The following is a 22,594-nucleotide window of genomic DNA, read 5'->3' on the forward strand; positions in this document are numbered from 1 at the left end:
GTGGTACCCTTCCTGGAGGCTCATCCTGACATGACCCTCCAGCATGACAATGCCACCAGCCATACTGCTCGTCAATTCCATTGAGCACGTCTGGGACCTGTTGGATTGGAGGGTGAGGGTTAGGTCCATTCCCCCCCAGAAATGTCCGGGAACTTGCAGGTGCCTTGGTCGAAGAGTGGGGTAACATCTCACAGCAAGAACTGACAAATCTGGTGCAGTCTATGAGGAGGAGAAGCACTGCAATAGTTAATGCAGCTGGTGGCCACACCAGACACTGACTGTTACTTTTGTTACTGTTACTGACCCCCCTTTATTCAGGGACAGACTGTTAGTCACATGTCTGTGGAACTTCTTCAGTTTAAGTCTCAGTTGTTGAATGTTGTTAAATTGAGACAAATATTTACACGTTACGTTTGCTGAAAATAAACGCAGTTGACAGTGAGAGGACGTTTCTTTTTTTGCTGAGTTTATAATGAGTTGCATATAAACAGCTCCTTCTTCAAAAGACTTTCTTTAAACCTTTCAAGCCCATAGGAGGCTGCTGAGGGGAGAACGGCACATAATAATGTCCAGAAAATAGCTAATTAAATGGCATCAAACCCCCTGGAAACCATGTGGTTGATATATTTGACACAATTACACTGAATCCGCTCCAGTCATTACCATGAGCCCATTCTCCCCAATGAAGGAGCCACCAATCTCCTGTATCAAGCCCCCCTCTGTTTAGAGGCAGATCAGCACATTTACTTAAATATAAAGATCTGTATCTATGTCAATAGATGGCATCTGAGCAGAATTACAATTTCAACGGTCTCACTCAGTTTCACTCATGTTGATCTTGGTTTATTATGAAAAAGACCAAGCTAAACTAGTAATGATCTAACCTGTACATTTTGACTTTGGGATAAGCCTCACTGTCTCCTAGCATTAGATGAGATTCCACTCCATAAGACTGCATCTTGAGGGACCCTCCATATCTCTCGGGATTTCATACTGCATGTTTTGTCTTGTCTAATTAAAACAAAATAAACTCTCAACTGTCTTCATTTTGAAAAATGCTGTTCCATTTATATCCAGCTTGAACTTTTCAAAGATATCATCCATTAATAGACCCCCTATTATTTTAGCCCACCGTGAAGCATCACACAGTGTCAGAGACGAGAGAAAAAAAGGTTATATTTAGAAGGAGGTAGAGCAGCAGGTGCAGTGTAAGATATCTGAAAATGGAAACTGCTCCCATGGGGCACAGCGCTTATTCTCTCTGCTTTTATTATTTATTTCCCCTTTAATATTCTGCTGACGACAGCAGCGTTGGGGCAAAGATCATATGGAGACTGCTTATGTCCCTGTAGTTCCCATGTTAATGAACGTGCATCGACCGGTAAGCGTCGGGAATATGGCTTTGCCCTGTGTTCTGATCCCCACTCCATAATCTCCCTTCCTGGAGTGGCACCAGTGTGGATAGACTAGCCCAGGGGTTGGCAACCCCGTTCCTGGAGTGGCACCAGTGTGGATAGACTAGCCCAGGGGTTGGCGACCCCGTTCCTGGAGTGGCACCAGGTACTACATGATTTGTTCAAACTAGGCACCACACCTGACCAAATTAGCTAATTGATCAGTTCAGTGATTGCTTAAAATCAACGCACCTGGTCTTCGGCACTCCCGGACCAGGGTTGTCTACCCCTGGACTAGCCTCACAATGATACAGACTGTCTTATTTCAGCCACAGGAGGTTAGTGGCACCTTCATTCGGTAGAGCGGACTTGCAGTAATGACTAGAGCGGAATCAGTTGAATGGAATCAAATACGTACATCAAACACATGGTTTCCATCCGTTCTCCCCTCAGCAGCCTCCTGTGATTTCAGCATCTACCATCATGGCATGTCATATGCCTATTCTTAATCAAACTGAAGCATTCCGTGTAACTGCAATCCATCCAATAATTGTAAATATAACAACAAATTATAATTGAAATACAGTATGTTGCACAATATCATATCCCAGGCCACTTGCTCAAGTAAACTGAGATAACACCTTATCATTTCTTGTTGCTTGACAACACAGGGGTGCAATCCATTATATTTTACCAAATGTTTACTTCTCAGAGACCTACATCAAGACAATGCCCTTCTCTTGGATTACCTCTCTCTGTTTAAGTGGTGTATGTACCAAAAACTATGTGAAATGTTCCTTTGCAGAAAAGCCAGACATTCATAATGACTCTCTGTTAGTTCCTGGGATGAACACAAAACATGGAAGTAGGGGACTCCCTGCTGTTCCATAAACCACCTCTCCCTTGTGCCTTCCTGGTAAATAACAACATTTCACAGGAGTCTGCCAAACAATCACTAGTTGGGGGGGTGTCACTGGCGTCCTTGACTGTTGAAGTCCTGCAACAGCAGAGTAGTGTTTGGGTGGGTATTAAAGTGATTAGTCCATCTCCTTTGAGGAGAGCTGCTGGGGTCATACGGGCTAATGATCAATGGGCTTTGGGATTCTTTGTGCAAATGGAAAACATCATCAACAAATACATTTGGTTAAATGACTGAAGAGCCCTCCTGTTTCTTGGTGCAATGTTATTGTTCCGATTACCTGTTCCTTGCAAAGCTGAGATCTTCATCACTATCTGCTGTCTCATAGCAACCTAAAAATAGAAATGTCCCTATTTGGTGGTATGGCTGTAACAAGTTTTGGCCTCTTTAATTGTGCTGTAAACATGTCCTGTTTTCAAGATCTTGCAATAGAATACATCCAAGAAATATCCAGTGCATTTGTTCTCGAGTTCAGGAAGGCAACCAATTGACAATTTTGATGTCTTGGGCATACGGGCACCCTCATATGATTAGGCTACACACTAAAACAAATGGTTCTATATAGTGCCAAATAAGGGTTCTTTGGCTTATAACCATAGAGGAACTCTTTTAGGTGGTGCTATATTTTTTGTTTCAGCATGACAATGCCCCCGTGCACAAAGCAAGGTCCATACAGAATTGGTTTGTCAAGATCGATGTGGAAGAACTTGACTGGCCTGCACAGAGCCCTTACCTCAACCCCATTGCATACCTTTGGGATGAATTGGAACGATGACTGTGGGCCTAATTGCCCAACATCAGTCCCCGACCTCACAAATGCTCGTGGCTGAATGAAAGCGAGTCCCCACAGCAAAATTCCAACATCTCGTGGAAAAGTGGAGGCTGTTATAGCAGCAAAGGGGGGGACCAACTCCATATGAATGCCCATGATTTTTGAAGGAGATGTTTGACAAGCAGGTGTCCACATACATTTGTTATATAGTGTATATAGCACCAAAAAAAGGGTTACGCTATGGTTACAAACTTTTTGGGGCTATATAAAACCCTTTATGGTGAATGGATCTATAAAGAACCTTTATCTCAGAAGCTTCTTTGAAGAATCATACAGGGTTTTTAATAGCCATATTATTTTGTTAAAATTCCATAGGTTTTATGATTATGTTTATTAACAAGTTGAATCAGGTTTTCTACGTCTGGAATGGCTGGGGGTCCCTGAGGAGAGAATTGAGAACTATAGACTCAGTCAATAGTTCACAATTGACAAGGCCATTCGTGAGACTTACACAAGACACAATCACTGACCATAGTCATATAACAGATAATAATATAACATAACATTTGAAAAACTGGAATAACACTCACTGCATGGTTACACAAAAAAGAGCTGTGAACAAACCACTCCCCCAAATATTTGAATGAGCCACTGCCCCTACATTTGAATTATCACTAAAAGAGGAGAGAACCCTTTATTGAACTGCAAAGAACCATTGAGGTGATCAAAGGGACCTTTGGATCAGTATGGTTCCACATAGAACCAGCACCCTTCCCAAAGAACCCTTGTGGAACCCTCATTTGTGTGTGTACTGAACCCAACATCAGCACACGATTTCTACTTCTGTCCATTTGGAAAGGTATAGCTAAGACATGTTCTTGAAACAGTGTTTAAAATGCACTGTAGTTGTAAGTGTACAAAGACGTTTTCGGGGCACCTGAGAATATAAAGAAAAGTAGGACAGAGACAGGTGACCGCCACCTCTCTGGAGCAACATCTGTCATGTTCATGTGAATGATCATTTTAAACTGTAGGCTATAAACTTCCAGTGTACAAAAATATTAAATTATACTGATGACCTTTATATATACACTGAATCTTGATTCTTCCTATCTGGTGGGAGTGGAATATAGCCTAAGCCATTTAAAAAAATGTAATTATAAATATGTTATGAAACTGTGAACATTCCATTTTATTGGAAGGTAGAACTGGTGTGTTTGTGTGCTGTAGACATGAAAAATGTGACAGGTTCTCACCAGAAGCAATCTTTATTTTTGTCGACTCTGACGTCAAGAAAATGCACGTTTCATTCACCAGGCAAAACAAAGTTATTTATACCTCCAGTAGCTTGAGGTTGTGATTCTTGCGCAGTGAAAGGAATGCCGCCTATTGGACTGATCTATTGCGTTTCCATAACAAAAGCGACCAACATGACGCGCTATGGTGCAAAAGCTCTTAACCTAAACTAGGACAGTATTTGAGAACCTCCGATTAAATTCAGGGACGATAACGAAGAACCATTTGAAAACTTTTATTTTCATTATGTTTCAGGATAGGTAAATGACAAAACATTGGGTGCACCTTTGAATATGACAAGCCTGGATCAGGTAAGATACATGGTTGAATGACAGTTAAACCTTCTTGATATTTTGTATAAAACCATGTGGATGAATGCAGATTTTTTCTTGCTAAAAATACATAATCAACATTAATATACCACTCATGTAATTTCATACTAACATTGTATAGACCTCACACTTTTTGAGAAGCCTACTATGATTCGATCATTTAAGATAGTTTAGCTAATGATAATATGAAACGTTAGGAGCATATAGCCAACACCTTAAATTGAAGTCCTTTTTAGGCGACTTCTGTTACTAATACTTTATTTTAATGACACAGGGATCATAGTATATTACAAGTGTATAAACAAATGTAGCTTACATTGTGCAACATATTATGAATTGTGTAGTTAAAACGTTTTCTACCAGACGCGCGTCTAACAAGTTATCCACAATGAGGACCATGGACAGCGACGCGCTATAGACTATTCTACGCGATCGCGCGAGGATGATGGTAATACTTATTCACTCGATCATGCACATTAGGTAGCCTACACCAAGACAGATCTTACTTGTCATCGAGTCTTGTAAGAAAAAATAGCAATGTAGATGTTTTTGCTGTAGGCACTCTTTTATGCTATGCACAGGATGTTAACGCTCATGGTGAGGCTGTTTTCTTCTACAACCATATGATTCTCCATATGTCATGTTCTATATTTTTGGTATTTTATTATCTAAAGCTCGAACTAATTCATTTATAGTCTTGGATCTGGGATTAATTGGTCAATTACAGAGCAACAACAAAAAAAGTTAAAATACTAGGCTAAGGTTGTCCATCTCCATCTAGCAAGCAATACATTCAAAATAAATGGCTTGATTTAAATACAGAACGTTTAGCCTACATATAGCCTATAACGCACATTCTTCCATCTAACTTGTTTTACACAGGGAGATCGAAGCTTACAGAAGATTAGGCCCCTAGAAAAAGAAAAGGAAAGTCGCACACTCTAGGAGCTCAGATGCAATAATTGTATAACCAACGTTCCTGACAGCCAAGCCGTCTTCATCAGGGTATATATAAAGGTTAGGCTCCGATCCACGAAGTTATATTTTTTTCATTGCTACAATCAGTTTCATGTTTTGACAATAACGCCACCTAAATAGGTATAAAGTTTCGTCCATAATTGACATATCTGTCCATGTCTTCAAAAGTGATTTTTACTGAACACAGACTGCCTCCTGGTGGTAGTCTTGAGAGGCTTGGAAATGATCCATTGTGATGACTCCATGTGTGATAATACTAGATGAATCATTGAGCAGACCTATAGATTTAACAAAATATAATGAAATAAATCAATACTTTGTTTGAAGGGCTGCAGGTTGTGACTGCCTTTCACCACTGAGGGAGGGCGCTATCTGTGGTTGTCTTGGAGATGATGGCAGACATACTGGAGCTGCGGACAGACGGGAATTCGCTTCTGAAAGCGGTATGGCTCAGACGCCTGCGGCTCACCAGGCTCCTGCTTGAGGGGGGTGCCTATATTAATGAGAGCAACGAGCGAGGAGAGACACCGCTCATGGTGGCCTGCATGTCCAAACACAGCGACCCGCAGAGTGTCAGCAAGGCAAAGCTGGTCAAGTACCTGCTGGATAATAAGGCTGACCCTAACATCCAGGACAAAGCAGGCCGGACAGCCCTGATGCACGCCTGTAGCCAGAGGGCAGGACATGAGGTGGTGTCCCACCTGTTGACCAATGGGGCTGACCCAAGTCTCGAAGACAGGAGCGGGGCTTCTGCTTTGGTCTATGCAGTCAATGTTGATGATAAGGAGACCCTAAAGGTTCTCCTAGATGCATGTAAGGCCAAGGGCAAAGAAGTAATCATTATCACCACAGACAAGTCAGCCTCTGGCACCAAAACCACCAAGCAGTACCTTAATGTCCCCCCTTCCCCAGAGCTAGAGGATAGGTGCTCCCCTGCATTCTGCACCACTCCCTCTGACATTGAGCTCAACACCTCCTCATCACCTAACTCAGCCGAGCAGCACAACACTATCTTCAGTTTCCAGACAAAGTTGAAAACATCATCCAGCACAGCAGCAAAGCTTCCCAATGGGCCAACCTCTCCCACACGGCGACCAGCCAACCCCAAGCGTGCTCGTTTACCCCAGCTGAAGCGTCTGCAGTCAGAGCCGTGGGGGCTGATCGCTCCCTCCGTCCTGGCTGCAGCTGCGGCCCACGAGGAGAGTAAGAGAGCCACCTCTGAGGAGGTTGTCACAGGTGTCAATGGACTTGCTCTGTCCAAGAGATCGACTATGTCTCGACAAAACAGTGTGGATGGCAAGGATGTGTTGTTCCCACAAATGTCATCCTCATTGTCTGTCCCTCTAACTTCCAAATCGGCCTATGAGAGGTCTCTGTGTCAGCACCAGCCCTTGGCCCGGCGTAGCACCGTCCCTGCAGACCAGGACAGTAGCAGCAACAGTGTGCCAGCTAGCTTGAGAGACCAGGTCTACAGGAGACGGCTGGGCACTGACCACTATGACTCAGACTCTCAGCTGTACTCAGACTCTGGCATGCTGGACTCTCCTAAGGTTCCTCTAGAGAGGAGGAAACTCAACACATCTCCATTAGCCATGCTGACCAGCTCCAGGGAGTCCCTAGACAGCAATGCCAGCACGTCATCACCTAGCACAGCACGTCGCCGCGCACCAGGCCTCTTGGAGAGGCGAGGCTCGGGGACTCTGCTGCTGGACTACATTTCCCATACCCGGCCTGGCCATCTACCCCCACTGAACGTCAACCCCAACCCTCCTATCCCAGACATCGGAGCCAGCAGCAAGCCCTCATCCCCTCTTGCCTCAGGTTTCATATCAATAGCTCCAATAGCACCAAACTCACCAAAGAGAGGCCAGCTCAAGTCAAAAAAAAAACTTGTAAGGAGGCACTCTATGCAAGTGGAGCAAATGAAGCAGCTCTCTGCTTTTGAGGAGCTGTAGTGGACTCATTGTTTGTAGATGTAGCAATGTTAACATAAAATAAGGCTAACATTTCTAAAGGGAATTTTGTTGATTGGAATTGGAACTTTTCCTCTTAGAAAACCAGTGGAACATGGATATAACTTGCTTACCAGTATAAAGTTGTAAATGTTATGGATGCTCTTAGAATATTAGCACCACCTATTAAACGTTACAGGTTAGACACTCGCAACATCTAAAGCATGGCTCCTCTAACCGTGTTCCTGAAGAGCTACCCTCCTGTAGGATTTCGCTAAACTGATTCCGTGTATCAACCAGCTAATTATTAGAATCAGGTGCGTTAAATTAGAGTTAGAGCAAAAAGGACGGTAGCTCTCCAGGAACAGGGTTGGCTGAGAGATATAAAAAAAAAAGTATTTGAAAATCATACAAATTATTTGACCATAAGTATATGAAAAATAATCCTCGTCGGCACCTCAAATCCTTTAGATGTGCAATCCGAAAAACACATACAGTAGGAGGTACATGTGTAGCCAACAAGTCATCTGGTTGTATAGAATGTTGTTATTAGTGCAACATGCAGATGGGGGGGTATGTTGTAGCTTTAGTATTAAATTGAGGTTGATTGTTTTGTAGCAAACTTGTACACAGTGCCTTCCAGACAAATTATCGGAAAAGAGGGTGGATCAAAAAGTAATTTATCGTTCATAATGCAACCACAAGATGTATTGTTTTAGTGCCGTTGGTTTAATGCCCAATATGAAAGGCTCAAGAGTATAAACAAACCATGTATGACTTATATGCCTTAGCTAAATACAATTTAAGAGATTACGTAAATTAGCACTTTATTATGGTAGGTTTTAAATTACCCAAGAGAAAAATGTATGTTATTTCTCTAAATGTTTTGTAGATATAGCACATGTATTTTCATACATCAGTTCCATGACAAGACAACATAATATATGTATACTACAAACGTACGTAAATACAGACTTAGTGAACCTTGTTCCCCTAGAATAGAATTGACACTTACGGCAAAGTAGAAGTTCATACAGCTTCCATGTAACTTAACTATGAGACATTCATTCTGTGTAAAAGGCTCACGTTAACATATTTCGATGCATAGTATTTTTGTATGTAGTTTGCTGTGTATTCTAAATAAATGTCTCTAAAGCAAATGTTATTCAACAGTTTCTTACTGAATTCAATGAGGTTTGGATGCATTTCACAGTTCATCATCATCAGATGGTAATACAGCTGAAGTCGGTTTACATACACCTTAGCTAAATACATTTAAACTCAGTTTTTCACAATTCCTGACATTTAATCCTAGTAAAAATTCCCTGTCAGTTAGGATCACCACTTTATTTTAAGAATGTGACATGTCAGAATAATAGTAGAGAGAAGGATTTATTTCAGCTTTAATTTCAGCTTTAATCACATTCCCAGTGGGTCAGAAGATTACATACACTCAATTAGTATTTGGTAGCATTGCCTTTAAATTGTTTAACTTGGGTCAAACGTTTCGGGTAGCCTTCCACAAACTTCCCACAATAAGTTGGGTGAATTTTGGCCCATTCCTCCTGACAGTGCTGGAGTAACTGAGTCAGGTTTGTAGGCCTCCTTGCTCGCACACGCCTTTTCAGTTCTGCCCACACATTTTCTATAGGATTGAGGTCAGGGCTTTGTGGTGGCCACTCCAATACCTTGACTTTGTTGTCCTTAAGCCATTTTGACACAACTTTGGAAGTATTCCTGCGGTCATTGTCCATTTGTAAGACCCATTTGCGACCAAGCTTTAACTTCCTGACTGATGTCTTGAGATGTTGCTTCAATAAATCCACGTAACCCCCACAACATGATGATGCCACACCCATGCTTCGTGGTTGGGATGGTGTTCGTCGGCTTGCAAGCCTCCTCTTTTTTCCTCCAAACATAGCAATGGTCATTATGGCCTAACAGTTCTATTTTTGTTTCATCAGAAAAGAGGACATTTCTCCAAAAAGTATGATCTTTGTCCCCATGTGCAGTTGCAAACCGTAGTCTGGTCTTTTTATGGCGGTTTTGGAGCAGTGGCTCCTTACTTGCTGAGAGGCCTTTCAGGTTATGTCGATATAGGACTCGTTTTACTGTGGATATAGATACTTTTGTACCTGTTTCCTCCAGCATCTTCACAAGGTCCTTTGCTGTTGTTCTGGGATTGATTTGCACTTTTCTCACCAAAGTAAATTCATCTCTAGAAGACAGAACGTGTCTCCTTCTTGAGCGGTATGACGGCTGCATGGTGCCATGGTGTTTATACTTGCATACTATTGTTTGTACAGATGAACGTGGTACCTTCAGGAGTTTGGAAATTGCTCCCAAGGATGAACCAGACTTTTGGAGGTCTACAATTTATTTTCTGAGGTCTTGGCTGATTTCTTTTGATTTTCCCATGATGTCAAGCAAAGTGGCACTGAGTTTGAAGGTAGGCCTTGAAATACATCCACAGGTACACCTCCAATTGACTCACATTTTGTCAATTAGCCTGTCAGAAGCATCTAAAGCCATGACATTATTTTCTGGAATTTTCCAAGCTGTTTAAAGGCAGTCAACTTAGTGTATGTAAACTTCTGACCCACTGAAGTTGTAATACAGTGAATTATAAGTGAAATAATCAGTCTGTAAACAATTGTTGGAAAAATTACTTGTGTCATGCACAAAGTAGATGTCCTAACCGACTTGCCAAAACTATAGTTTGTTAAGAAATTTGTGGAGTGGTTGAGAAACAGGTTTTAATGACTCCAACCTATGTGTATGTAAACCTCTGACTTCAACTGTATGTCAACATTCTAAAGGCTAGGCCAGTCCTAGTGGTAACCAGGTCCATCATGCCAGACCAACCATGGAGGCACTCAGGTCCCACAGTTTCTTGGCAGCTGCATCATCCTGGCCCTGAGGGGCCACAGTCTTTGGGGCGCAGTCACTGTAGCCAGGACAGAAAAAAAGATTCCAAACACACACACAAAGTTAATGACACACATCGAACATATCCTAGTATTAATATCTTATCTAGATCCATATTCTGTAAGCATGCAATGTAACACCCACTGTGAAAAAAACAAGCTCTAATGGCATCTGACCTGTAGTAGAGTCCACTGACATCTGCCAGGCTTTCTTCTACGGCACAGTGGATGGTGGTCTGGGCTCCCTCTCTAGGGGACTTGAGCCAAAAACTAAGAGTCTTGAAGATGGCTCTTTTCCACAGGGGCATGGTGGGCCAGAAGTGCCGACCAAGCTCAGTCCGGATGACTCCAGGATGGAGGCTGTATGTAGTTACTCCAGTTCCTACAGTCACAGAGAAACACACACAAACACAGGTAATGTCATCTATCAGCCTAATTCAATGCAGTGAGTCTGCAGAGACTCTATTGAAGAGAGATGCAACACACCATGCACTTCGTGCCTTTGTTATGCCAAACAGTGTTACGAACATACTTCCAAATGCATGCTGTAAAATGAAAAGATTCTGTGCAGTGGAGTTGAATCACCTTGTAGTCGTGTTGCCAGCTCCCTAGTAAAGAGCACATTAGCTAGTTTACTTTGCCGGTAGCTTTTCCATGGACTGTAATCTTTATCTAAGTTTATGTCATCAAAATAGATCTTGCCTGTTGAAAAAAAGTATAATTATTCAGTGGAACATAGCAAGTCACATATGGATATAATGTCAAAACATGGTCTAACACTAAGCAATGAAAGGTACAGTGCCTTCAGGAACTATTCATACCACTTGACTTTTTCCAAATGTTGTTGTGTTACAGCCTGAATTTAAAATGGTTTACATTTAGATTTGGTGTCACTGGTCTACACAAAATACCCCATAATGTCAAAGTGGAAATATGTTTTTCAAAATTATTACAAATTCATTAAAAAGAAAAGGCTGAAATGAGTCAATAAGTATTCAACCACTTTGTTATGGCAAGCCTAAATAAGTTCAGGAGTAGATCCAATACAACCCATTACTGAGTACTGAGTACCACTCTCTATATTTTCAAGCATAGTGGTGGCTGCATCATGTTATGGACATGATTGTAATCATTAAGGACTGGGGAGGTTTTCAGGATAAAAATGTAACGGAATGGAGCTAAGCACAGGCAAAATGCTAGAGGAACACCTGGTTCAGTCTGTTTTCCACTAGACACTGGGAGATGAATTCACCTTGCAGCAGGACAATAACCTAACACACAAGGCCAAATCTACACTGGAGTTGCTTCCCGAGAAGACAGTGAATGTTTCTGAGTGGCCAAGTTACAGTTTTTACTTAAATCTGCTTAAGAATCTATGGTAAGACGCACAATTGGCATAGCGTCGTCCGGGTTACGAAGGGGTTGGCTGGTAGGGATATCCTTGTCTCATCGCGCACCACCGACTCCTGTGGCGGGCCGGGCGCAGTGCACGCTAACCAAGGTTGCTAGGTGCACGGATGTCATAAGGTGAATGCACCAATTTGTAAGTCGCTCTGGATAAGAGCGTCTGCTAAATGACTTTCGTCTCTCCCGAGCCCGTACGGGAGTTGTAGTGATGAGACAAGATAGTAGCTACTAACAATTGGATACAACGAAATTGGGGAGAAAAAGGGGGTAAAATTACAAATAAAAAATAATCAAAAATTTGACAGAGCTTGAAGAATTTTGAAAAGAATAATGGGCAAATGTTTCACAATCCTGGAGTGAAAAGCTCTTAGAGACGTACCCAGAAATACTCACAGCTGTAATCACTGCCAAAGGTGCTTCTACAAGGTATTGACTCAGGGTTGTGAATACTTTTGTAAATTAGATATTTCTCTATTTCATTTTAAATACATTTGCTAACCTCAAAACATGTTTTCAATTTGTAATTTGGGGTATTGTGTGTAAATGGGTGAGAAAAAATCTATTTAATCCATTTTGAATTCAGGCTGTAACACAACAAAATGTGGAATAAGTCAAGGGGTTTGAATATTTCTGAAGGCACATGTACATGAAAATAATTACAGGCTAAATCATGGATTTTGTTTGGGCAATCAATCATAAATCCTATAAACACTGAATCATTGTTTTATATGGTAAATGACCAACACAAAATGATACCTTTTTCATGAGCTAAACTGGAGACGTTGACAATACGGCTTGGGACTGATTTCTTAAGGAGATTCAAAAGGCAATTTGTCAATAAAAAGTGGCCTAAGTGGTTGGTACCAAACTGCATCTCAAAGCCATCTTCAGTCTGCCATTTTGGACAGCTCATGATACCTATCAACAGACATAGAGAAGAAAAGTTAGTCTACTCCTTGAAATGTAGTTGATAACATAGGTTCAATCAGTAAGGCTGGTCTGAATGGATTGCTCACTTAACTTAATTTAGTAAGCACAATATAATTCACATTGCTTCCTCTTCTCTGGGCAAAGAAGGAATTTATATCTAATGTTTACAATCTTCTCATCAACAGCACAGCATCATGACACTCCTACTTTACTATAAATAAGCCACGTGCAGAATGTCAGTCCCGTATTACCCTATTGCCAATGAGCACAGCTGAATAGTGCAACTTTACCACGCTTGCGAAGGGGCAGATCGTAATTTACTGGGGAGGGGTGGTCCAAAATAGGAGAGGGTTGTTAAACTTGTATTTGTTGCTTTGGGGAGGGTTGCGTGTTTTTTTTTATTGTGCACATGGGAGGGCTGTGCGATTTTTTTCCTGTGGTTTACATCCACTAGTTGCAGGTTTTACTATATAATTTCTTCCATCCTAGCCAAATTTCCTTATCTGCTCACATGCTCCTCCCTTATATCAAGGTGTTTTGGTATTTCCCGTATGCTCTTCGCTGTTCTGGGTGCTAACTTTACTATTCCACAGGTCAGTATAGTCTACCAGTCTAACCTTCTATCCTGCCCTCCATCCACCATTCATAGTGACAACAGTGGTAAGGGGATTGTTTGTCCAGATCTGCAATAGGCTAACTAGCAATCATACCGCATATAAAAACATTCAAAGATGCATCAACATTTTATATGAATCAACCAGAACAAATAGGAAGAGCTGATAGGCAGTGTAGAGGCCAGGCGCATCATTGCGCATGAATGAACAGTGAAGACATGACACACACAGATAAAACAAAATCTCCTCTCATGATCTTGTTAATGGACAATACAATGATCCTACCTAGACTAGCCTAGCTGAATAATTGCATTATTATTATCAAGTGAGTACAACATTCTAGACTACTCTAGGCTGCAGGTGAAAATGTCATTTGTAAATGAAATAACGGCGCTAAAGCCCAGGGATTTTAATGTTTCATTTGATTTGGATCAGTACTCTCAACAGTCAATAGAAAGACACAGAAAGGCACAGTAGTAGGCCAGTCTGGCTGTATTTATACTTTTGATACTGAACACACTGTCTGTTTTTAATCATCATGCTCCCAAGTCATCCTATAATAATGTGAACACATACGCTACCGGCAGGCCCAGTTATTCAGGAAAGCTTAACACATGCTCCGCCTCCTCTCCAATCCGAGTGGCTATTCCTCACGCACCTAGAAGCTAACACGTTTAATGTATTACTTTTTATATGTGGCACAATGTTTTAATCTGATTAGGGTACTTCAAAACATTATCCTGTAGACATGGGCATCATCCAAAATATAATTCCAGCATCCTTGACATTAACCAGGTTTCCATCCAACCTTTATATGGGAGTAAAGTAGCCTACATGTTTGATATAACATTTCTCCACATCCTGGGAAAGCATGCAGTTTATTAGGCTACAGATTAAATAAATGATGATGAATTTCACAGGGCGGTGTAAAAATGCACAGTGATGAGGTCGATGCTCCTTCCAATAAATACAGAGGGTCTTATTCTGGTGACATGATGATCGATGCTTGCCATTTGACAAATAATAATAATAATCGCATACTATTGTCCAAAACAATCTCATCATGTAGTAAGCTATACCTGCACTGTATCTGTTGGCTAGAGCTCACGTGCCAATACCATAGTGGGCACATTCGCTATACCTGTACCTACGCAACATTTTTTGTGACAAAACCATCAGTATGTCCATAGTTGAAAATGGAAACCCATTTAACTTAAATGTTTTATTCGGCACATGGGAATTTAACCTCAGAAGGTATTTTTATGTGTGCTATGTATTTATGAAGAATTTAATCTGCAACAAGTGCATTTTATACTGGGTAAGCCTACAAGGTAGGGATGGATGTGTTTTCTGTCGAGATTGACAGTCTATTTATTGTGGTGTTGAAAACGCAAAACATGTCGGTATGTTTTGTGTATTGTTGTGTGGTGATTTGGCACAGAAACCTGTTGGTTGAAAATTTGTTGCATATACAGTACCATGAAAAGTTTGGACACACGTACTCATTCAGGCGTTTTTCTTTATTTTTACTATTTTCTACATTGTAGAATAATAGTGAAGACATCAAAACGATTAAATTAAATATTTGGAATCATGTAGCAACCAGAAGAGTGTTAACTTTTTATGGCTGCAGGGGCAGTATTGAGTAGCTTGGATGAAAAGGTGCCCATTGTAAACGGCCAGCTCCTCAGTCTCAGTTACTAATATATGCATAGTATTATTAGTATTGGATAGAAAACACGCTAAAGTTTCCAAAACTGTCAAAATATTGTCTGTGAGTATAACAGAACTGATATTGCAGGCAAAACACTGCGGAAAAACAAAACAGGAAGTGGCTTCTATTTTGAAAACTCCATGTTCTATAGCCTCCCTTTGCTGGATTTAAAGGGATATGAACCAGATTCCTTTTCCTATCGCTTCCTCAAGGTGTCAACAGTCTTCAGGCATAGTTTCAGGATTTTATTTTGAAAAATGAGCCAGAACGATAACATCGCGTCAAGTGGTCACATGAGTTTTGCTCGCACAACAGAATTTGGATAGGTATTGCTTTTCCCTCTCCTACTGTGAAAGACATTTGCGGTTGATATATTATTGATTATATATTTTAAAAACAACCTGAGGATTGATTATAAAAAACGTTTGACGTGTTTCTATGGACATTATGGAAACTATTTGGAATTTTTGTCTGCGCCGTCGTGACCGCTCTTTCCTGTGGATTTCTGAACATAATGCGACAAACAAACAGAGGTATTTTGGATATAAAAATCATCTTTATGGAACAAACAGAACATTTGTGGTGTAACTGGGAATCTCGTGAGTGAAAACATCTGAACATCATCAAAGGTAAACGATTAATTTGATTGCTTTTCTGATTTTCGTGACCAAGCTTCCTGATGCTAAGTGTACTTAAATTTACACAAACGCTTGGATTTGCTTTCGCTGAAAAGCATAATTTCAAAATCTGACACGACAGGTGGATTAACAAAAGGCTAAACTGTGTTTTCTGATATTGCACTTGTGATTTCATGAATATAAATATTTGTAGTAATATTTATTGAATGTAGCACTATGCTATTCAGTGGTTGTTGATGACACTTATCCCGATATCGGAATTAAAGCCATAACAAGTTTTAAACAAATCAAAATATATTTTATATTTGAGATTCTTCAAAGTAGCCACCCTTTGCCTTGATGACAGCTTTGCACACTCTGGCATTCTCTCAACCAGCTTCATTAGGTAGTTGCCTGGAAAGCATTTCAATTAACAGGTGTGCATTGTTAAAAGTTCATTTGTGGATAATTTTTCCTTCTAAATGCGTTTGAGCCAATCAGTTGTGTTGTGACAAGGTAGATAGCCCTATTTGTTAAAAGACCAAGTCCATATTATGGAAAGAACAACTCAAATAACTAAAGATTACTTTAAGACATGAAGGTCAGTCAATCTGAAAAATGTAAAGAACTTTGGGAAAGTTTCTTCAAGTGCAGTCGCATATCAATCGAGCGCTATGAAGAAACTGGCTCTCATGAGGACCACCACAGGAAAGGAAGACCCAGAGGTACTTCTGCTGCAGAGGATAAGTTCATTAGAGTTAAATGCACCTCAAATTGCAGCCCAAATAAATGCTTCAGAGTTCAAGTATCGCACACATCTCAACATCATCTGTTCAGAGGAGACTGCGTAAATCAGGCCTTCATGGTCGAATTACTGCAAAGAAACCACTACTAATGGACACCAATAATAAGAAGAGACTTGCTTGGGCCAAGAAACACAAGCAATGAACATTAGACCGGTGGAAATCTGTCCTTTGGTCTGATGAGACCAAATTTGAGATTTTTGGATCCAACCAGCGTGACTTTGTGAGACGCAGAGTAGGTGAACAGATTGTATGCGCATGTGTGGGTCCCACCGTGAAGCATGGAGGAGGAGGTGTGATGGTGCTTTGCTGGGGACTAGGGTTGCACATTCTGGGGAATATTCAGAGGTGGAAACTTTCAGTGGGAATTAACAGGAATATATGGGAATTAATGAAAATATATCCAAATTAATATCAATACCATTTAAATGTAGAGTATTTAGTCAGCCACCAATTGTGCAAGTTCCCCCAATTAAAAAGATGAGAGAGGTCTGTAATTTTCATCATATGTACACTTCAACTATGACAGACAAAATGAGAAAAGAAAATCAAGAAAATCACATTGTAGGATTTTTAATGAATTTATTTGCAAATTATGGTGGAAAATAAGTATTTGGTCACCTACAAACAAGCAAGATTTCTGGCTCTCACAGACCTGTAACTTCTTCTTTAAGAGGCTCCTCTGTCCTCCACTCGTTAACTGTATTAATGGCACCTGTTTGAACTTGTTATCAGTATAAAAGACACCTGTCCACAACCTCAAACAGTCACACTCCAAACTCCACTATGGCCAAGGCCAAAGAGCCGTCAAAGGACACTAGAAACAAAACAAAACAAAAAGACCTGCACCAGGCTGGGAAGACTGAATCTGCAATAGGTAAGCAGCTTGGTTTGAAGAAATCAACTGTGGGAGCAATTATTAGGAAATGGAAGACATACAAGATCACTGATAATCTCCCTCGATCTGGGGCTCCACGCAAGATCTCACCTAATGGGGTCAAAATGATCACAAGAACGGTGAGCAAAAAACCCAGAACCACAAGGGGGGACCTAGTGAATGACCTGCAGAGAGCTGGGACCAAAGTAACAAAGCCTACTATCAGTAACACATTACGCCGCTAGGGACTCAAATCCTGCAGTGCCAGACGTGTCCCCCTGCTTAAGCCAGTACATGTCCAGGCCTGTCTGAAGTTTGCTAGAGAGCATTTGGATGATCCAGAAGAAGATTGGGAGAATGTCAGATGAAACCAAAATATAACTTTTTGGTAAAAACTCAACTCGTCGTGTTTGGAGGACAAAGAATGCTGAGTTGCATACAAAGAACACCATACCTACTGTGAAGCATGGGGGTGGAAACATCTTGCTTTGGGGCTGTTTTTCTGCAAAGGGACCGGGACGACTGATCCGTGTAAAGGAAAGAATGAATGGGGCCATGTATCGTGAGATTTTGAGTGAAAACCTTCCATCAGCAAGGGCATTGAAGATGAAACGTGGCTGGGTCTTTCAGCATGACAATGATCACAAACACACCGCCTGGGCAACGAAGGAGTGGATTCGTAAGAAGCATTTCAAGGTCCTGGAGTGGCCTAGCCAGTCTCCAGATCTCAACCCCATAGAAAATCTTTGGAGGGAGTTGAATGTCCGTGTTGCCCAGCAACAGCCCCAAAACATCACTGCTCTAGAGGAGATCTGCATGGAGGAATGGGCCAAAATGCCAGCAACAGTGTGTGAAAACCTTGTGAAGACTTACAGAAAACGTTTGACCTCTGTCATTGCCAACAAAGGCTATATAACAAAGTATTGAGATAAACTTTTGTTATTGACCAAATACTTATTTTCCACCATAATTTGCAAATAAATTCATAAAAAATCCTACAATGTGATTTTCTGGATTTTTTTTCTTCAAATTTTGTCTGTCATAGTTGAAGTGTACCTATGATGAAAATTACAGGCCTCTCATCTTTTTAAGTGGGAGAACTTGCACAATTGGTGGCTGACTAAATACTTTTTTGCCCCACTGTATTTACCATATCATATGGAGAGAGAAACATGAACCTTTTACCTTATCATAAGTAGACATAATTGGAAATGATTAAATCCTTCCAACAGAAATAATCGTTAGCTCGACCATCCCGCAGGGGACCCACCGATCCTATAGAGGTTTAAGCAACTATTCTGCACCATTCCCAGAAAGTTGTGGGAAGGTTGTATGCAAAATAACTATAGGACAACCATGCTCTCACCAAGATATAATAAACATAAGGTGCTCATAACGTTATGTGCTAGCTGAAAAGTGTCCCTCTACCTGCATTATTAATAAGGATGTCCAGTCTCTCTTCACTTTCCAGGATCTCTTTGGCTAGTTGTCGCACCGACTGTAGGGATGCCAAGTCCAACTTTTTGACAATCACATTCCCATTGCCACTCCTCCTCCTGATGCCCTCTGCAGCTTGATTGGCTCTTGTCATGTCCCTGCAGGCCAGAATAACCCTTGCCCCTGTGGCCAAACACAGAACAGACATTACACTGTGAGCTCATCAAATCAACTGCCCAACTACAATGAACAGAGAAGAAGTTGAATACTTGTTGCTCACCCCTGCTAGCCATGTCAACTGCAGTCTCTTTCCCAATCCCAGTGTTGGCTCCGGTGATAAGGACAGTCTTCCCGTCCAGCCGGGCTTTGCTCGTACACACCCCTCCAGCCAGCCATTTACGCAGAGCAAAGAGCCCCACTCCTGTCACAATATTATGGTAACACCTTACATTGAGGTACACTTTATAATTTATTTGTAAATTATTTATAAGTATTTTAAAGTAGCTTTTCGATAGTTAAAGACATTATTATGATTAATCATCATTTAGTAACTTTACAAGTAAATCCGATTAATTTGGTCAAACAATTATTCAAAGAAATAGGTAGCATATGAAATTTTAATCCAAGATTTTAAATTAATTTTTCATATGAAATTAAGTTTTAAAAGCTCAATCTGACATAATTAGTGATCTTGATGTTAGGTTTCAGAAGTCCCATTCTAAAGATGTAACATCCGCCCTCTTAGCACACCAGGTGAACAAAATACATCCAGCATCTAGTCAGACGAAACGTTGACATCACAGGGCCAGAGGGAATATGATGTGATGACATCATAACACAATAACGCTAGACATCATTACTAGGGGTAGAATTTTAAACCCAGTTTCATAGGACCTCTAAGTTAAATCCTCTGATGTGATGACATCACAACAAGGTCAGAGAGATTCTGATTTGATGACATCACAACAAGGCCAGATGGATTCTGATGGGATGACATCAGAATAATGTGAGACAGAAATCTGATTTGATGACATCAGAATAGGGCCAGTCAGAATCTGATTTGATTACATTACAATAGTGCCAGACAGATTCTGACATTCTTATTTCTATGGAATCTGATGTGATAACATCAGAATAGGGCAAAACAGAATCCGATATGATGACATCGCAATAGGGAAAGAGGGTGCCAGACTGCCCTGCATTATGCACTACTGCCACCATGATTACGCAAACCTGCCTTCCTTCGTCATGCGCATCAGCGATTCATTGGACTCACCTGGACTCAATCGGGGTTTCTGTACAGCACTTTGAGATATCAGCTGATCTAAGAAGGGCTATATAAATACATTTGATCACCTGTTTATTACCTCCCCTATATGTGTCTGTTCTCCAGCTCCGTTCCCCACTTCTGCAGTAATTGTTAATTGTGTGTTAATTGTGTATTACACGATTCTGATGCTGTTTCTGTCCTGTTTTCATGTCCGTTCCAATTAAATGTTGACTCCCCGTACCTGCTTCTCTTCTCCAGCGTCAGTCCTTACAGTTCCATGAAAAGAGTGCCTTTGCATCCCTTTACATTTATAAATTTTGGACCAATATTGCATTTTCAAAGTATGTTATATTCATTGTTTTAAAATGGTAAAACTATTAATTGATATATATTTTTATCACCAAAAGAAAACTAATAGTCAATCATAGTGTAAAATCAGGTTAATTGTTTTAACTCTTTTTGGCCATTTTCTGGTGTTTTGTTGTGGAAAACTGAGCAGTTCGAGCATAACCCTGTTGTTACCTATAGATAGACAGGCTACAAATGTTTTAACAATAACAAATGTTTTGTGAAACTTGCATTCAATTGCCACTCTCTGTTACACACAACAAGCTTCATTTCCCCCTGTCACAAGCTGATTTATGGCTTATTTAAAGATTAAATCGTCATATATATATAAACCTCTTGAGACAGGTAAAATAGTTTTTTATTATGTATTATGTTTGACAGAATGTTAAAATTAGGTGGAACGACTTTGCTACACTACTTACGTTTTTGTTACATTTCATAAAGGACCTGTGATAATTAAAACAATAATGTTTTTGTTTTTTCTTTACCTGTGACTGTGATAAGAGCGATCCCCGTCGGATATTGTCCAAAAAAAGTCTTTATTGCTTTACCGTAGTTCTGCATGTTATCAGTTCTTTAACTGCTACTGACTGTAGAAGTAACCTCTCTTCAATATTGCTATTCAGCGAAAAGAACCAGGAGAACCTATAGTTAATTCAACTCATATATATATCAACTTTGTCGAAATAAAACTGTTTATCAATGTGACGTAATGTGCAATCAGGAAGTACTGGAAGGTCAAAGAAGTAACGTGTTACAGAACGGGGAATCCTATTGGTCCATCCAGTGGACCAATCATATGCTGGGTTTCCCATGGTTTCATCTACAATATTCCTCCAGCAGAGGTCGCTCCACGTCCACTTACAATAAACAAAATCATTAATATTATTCCATCAGGTGAAGCTGATAGAACAAGCGTGTCAAATTATTGTTCATAGGCCGACAATCAGTGCAGGAAGTCAATCAAACCCATAAACGTGATTGATCAAAACATAGACTGTATACAAAACACCACTGAGAAGATGACATCTTTCTTGGGCCACATTTAGGCAATGCCAATGTCAGTGATTGGGGACATTGCCCTGTGTAGGGTGCTGTCTTTCAGATGGGACGTTAAACGGGTGTCCTGACTCTCTGTGGTCACTAAAGATCCCATGGCACTTATCGTAAGAGTCGGGGTGTTAACCCCGGTGTCCTGGCTAAATTCCCAATCTGGTCTTCATACTGTACCATCATGGCCACCTAATCATCCCCAGTTTACAATTTGTTGATTCAACCCCCTCCCCTCCCCTGTAACTATTCCACAGGTCGTTGCTGTGAATGAGAACGTGTTCTCAGTCAACTTACCTGGTAAAATAAATCTAATTTAAAAATAAATGCAATTAATTATATAATGCCTATTGTGTGATTTATACCTCTTTGATATGACGAAACGGATCCTATATGTGTAAAATGCCCAGATTTGTTCTCTGTCACTGGTTTCTAAGTGATACTGTCACACCCTGATCTGTTTCACCTGTTCCTGTGATTGTCTCCTCCCCCTCCAGGTGTTGCTTATTTTACCCTGTGTATTTATCCCTGTGTTTCCTGTATCTCTGTGCCAGTTTGTCTTGTATGTGAGTCAAGTCAACCAATATGCCTATTTTTTTGTTTTTTTTTGTGGATATCCTCTTTTTGATAGTCTTCCTGGATTTGACCCGTCTGACACTGGACTACTATCATGCCTACCCTTCAGGAACCTTTTGGATTCTGAACTGGTTTTGAGCCTTTTGCCTGTCTATAACCATTCTCTTGCCTTACCCTATTGGATGAATAAATATTGTAAGACTCCAACCATCTGCCTCCTGTGTCTGCTTCTGGGTCTCACCTTGTCTCATGATAGATACAGTATGTTATGCCAGATTTAGATCATCACTAGGGTAAGGTGTACTAAAGAGATGTGAGTAAACTGGACATTGTGTTCTCTGAAACCAGAACCTAATCTTGCATGGACTGGCAATCTGTCAC

General features: G+C 40.7%; 2 protein-coding genes across 2 annotated transcripts; one reads left to right on the top strand and one right to left on the bottom strand.

The window, feature by feature from the left end:
* The first annotated feature begins 4,464 nt into the window (after window positions 1–4,464).
* On the top strand, window positions 4,465–7,646 carry ankrd34c (ankyrin repeat domain 34C). The gene is made up of 2 exons (XM_035791132.2): window positions 4,465–4,692; window positions 6,019–7,646. Exon 2 carries the CDS (start codon window positions 6,081–6,083, stop codon window positions 7,644–7,646), a length of 1,566 nt encoding a protein of 521 aa, XP_035647025.1. The 5' UTR covers window positions 4,465–4,692; window positions 6,019–6,080.
* Window positions 7,647–8,306: 660 nt separating this feature from the next.
* On the bottom strand, window positions 8,307–21,318 carry si:ch211-107o10.3 (uncharacterized protein LOC407663 homolog). Its single transcript, XM_035791133.2, has 7 exons — window positions 21,076–21,318; window positions 19,250–19,390; window positions 18,961–19,152; window positions 12,734–12,895; window positions 11,156–11,272; window positions 10,748–10,952; window positions 8,307–10,590 (listed from the first exon to the last, which is right to left on the bottom strand). The coding sequence occupies exons 1-7, from the start codon at window positions 21,149–21,151 to the stop codon at window positions 10,494–10,496; spliced, it is 990 nt and encodes a 329-aa protein (XP_035647026.1). The 5' UTR covers window positions 21,152–21,318; the 3' UTR covers window positions 8,307–10,493.
* Between the last annotated feature and the right edge of the window lie 1,276 nt (window positions 21,319–22,594).

The sequence above is a fragment of the Oncorhynchus keta genome, chromosome 17, assembly GCF_023373465.1.
Source record: "Oncorhynchus keta strain PuntledgeMale-10-30-2019 chromosome 17, Oket_V2, whole genome shotgun sequence".
NCBI lineage: Eukaryota > Metazoa > Chordata > Actinopteri > Salmoniformes > Salmonidae > Oncorhynchus > Oncorhynchus keta.

Coding starts and splice junctions, on each gene's coding strand:
- ankrd34c (XM_035791132.2), top strand. CDS start 6,081: ATGATGGCAGACATACTGGAGCTGCGGACAGACGGGAATTCGCTTCTG.
- si:ch211-107o10.3 (XM_035791133.2), bottom strand. CDS start 21,151: ATGCAGAACTACGGTAAAGCAATAAAGACTTTTTTTGGACAATATCCG. Junction 11,273..12,733: donor CAGTTTAGCTCATGAAAAAG/GTATCATTTTGT, acceptor TTTTTTCAACAG/GCAAGATCTATTTTGATGAC. Junction 10,953..11,155: donor GCTGGCAACACGACTACAAG/GTGATTCAACTC, acceptor CTGTGACTGTAG/GAACTGGAGTAACTACATAC.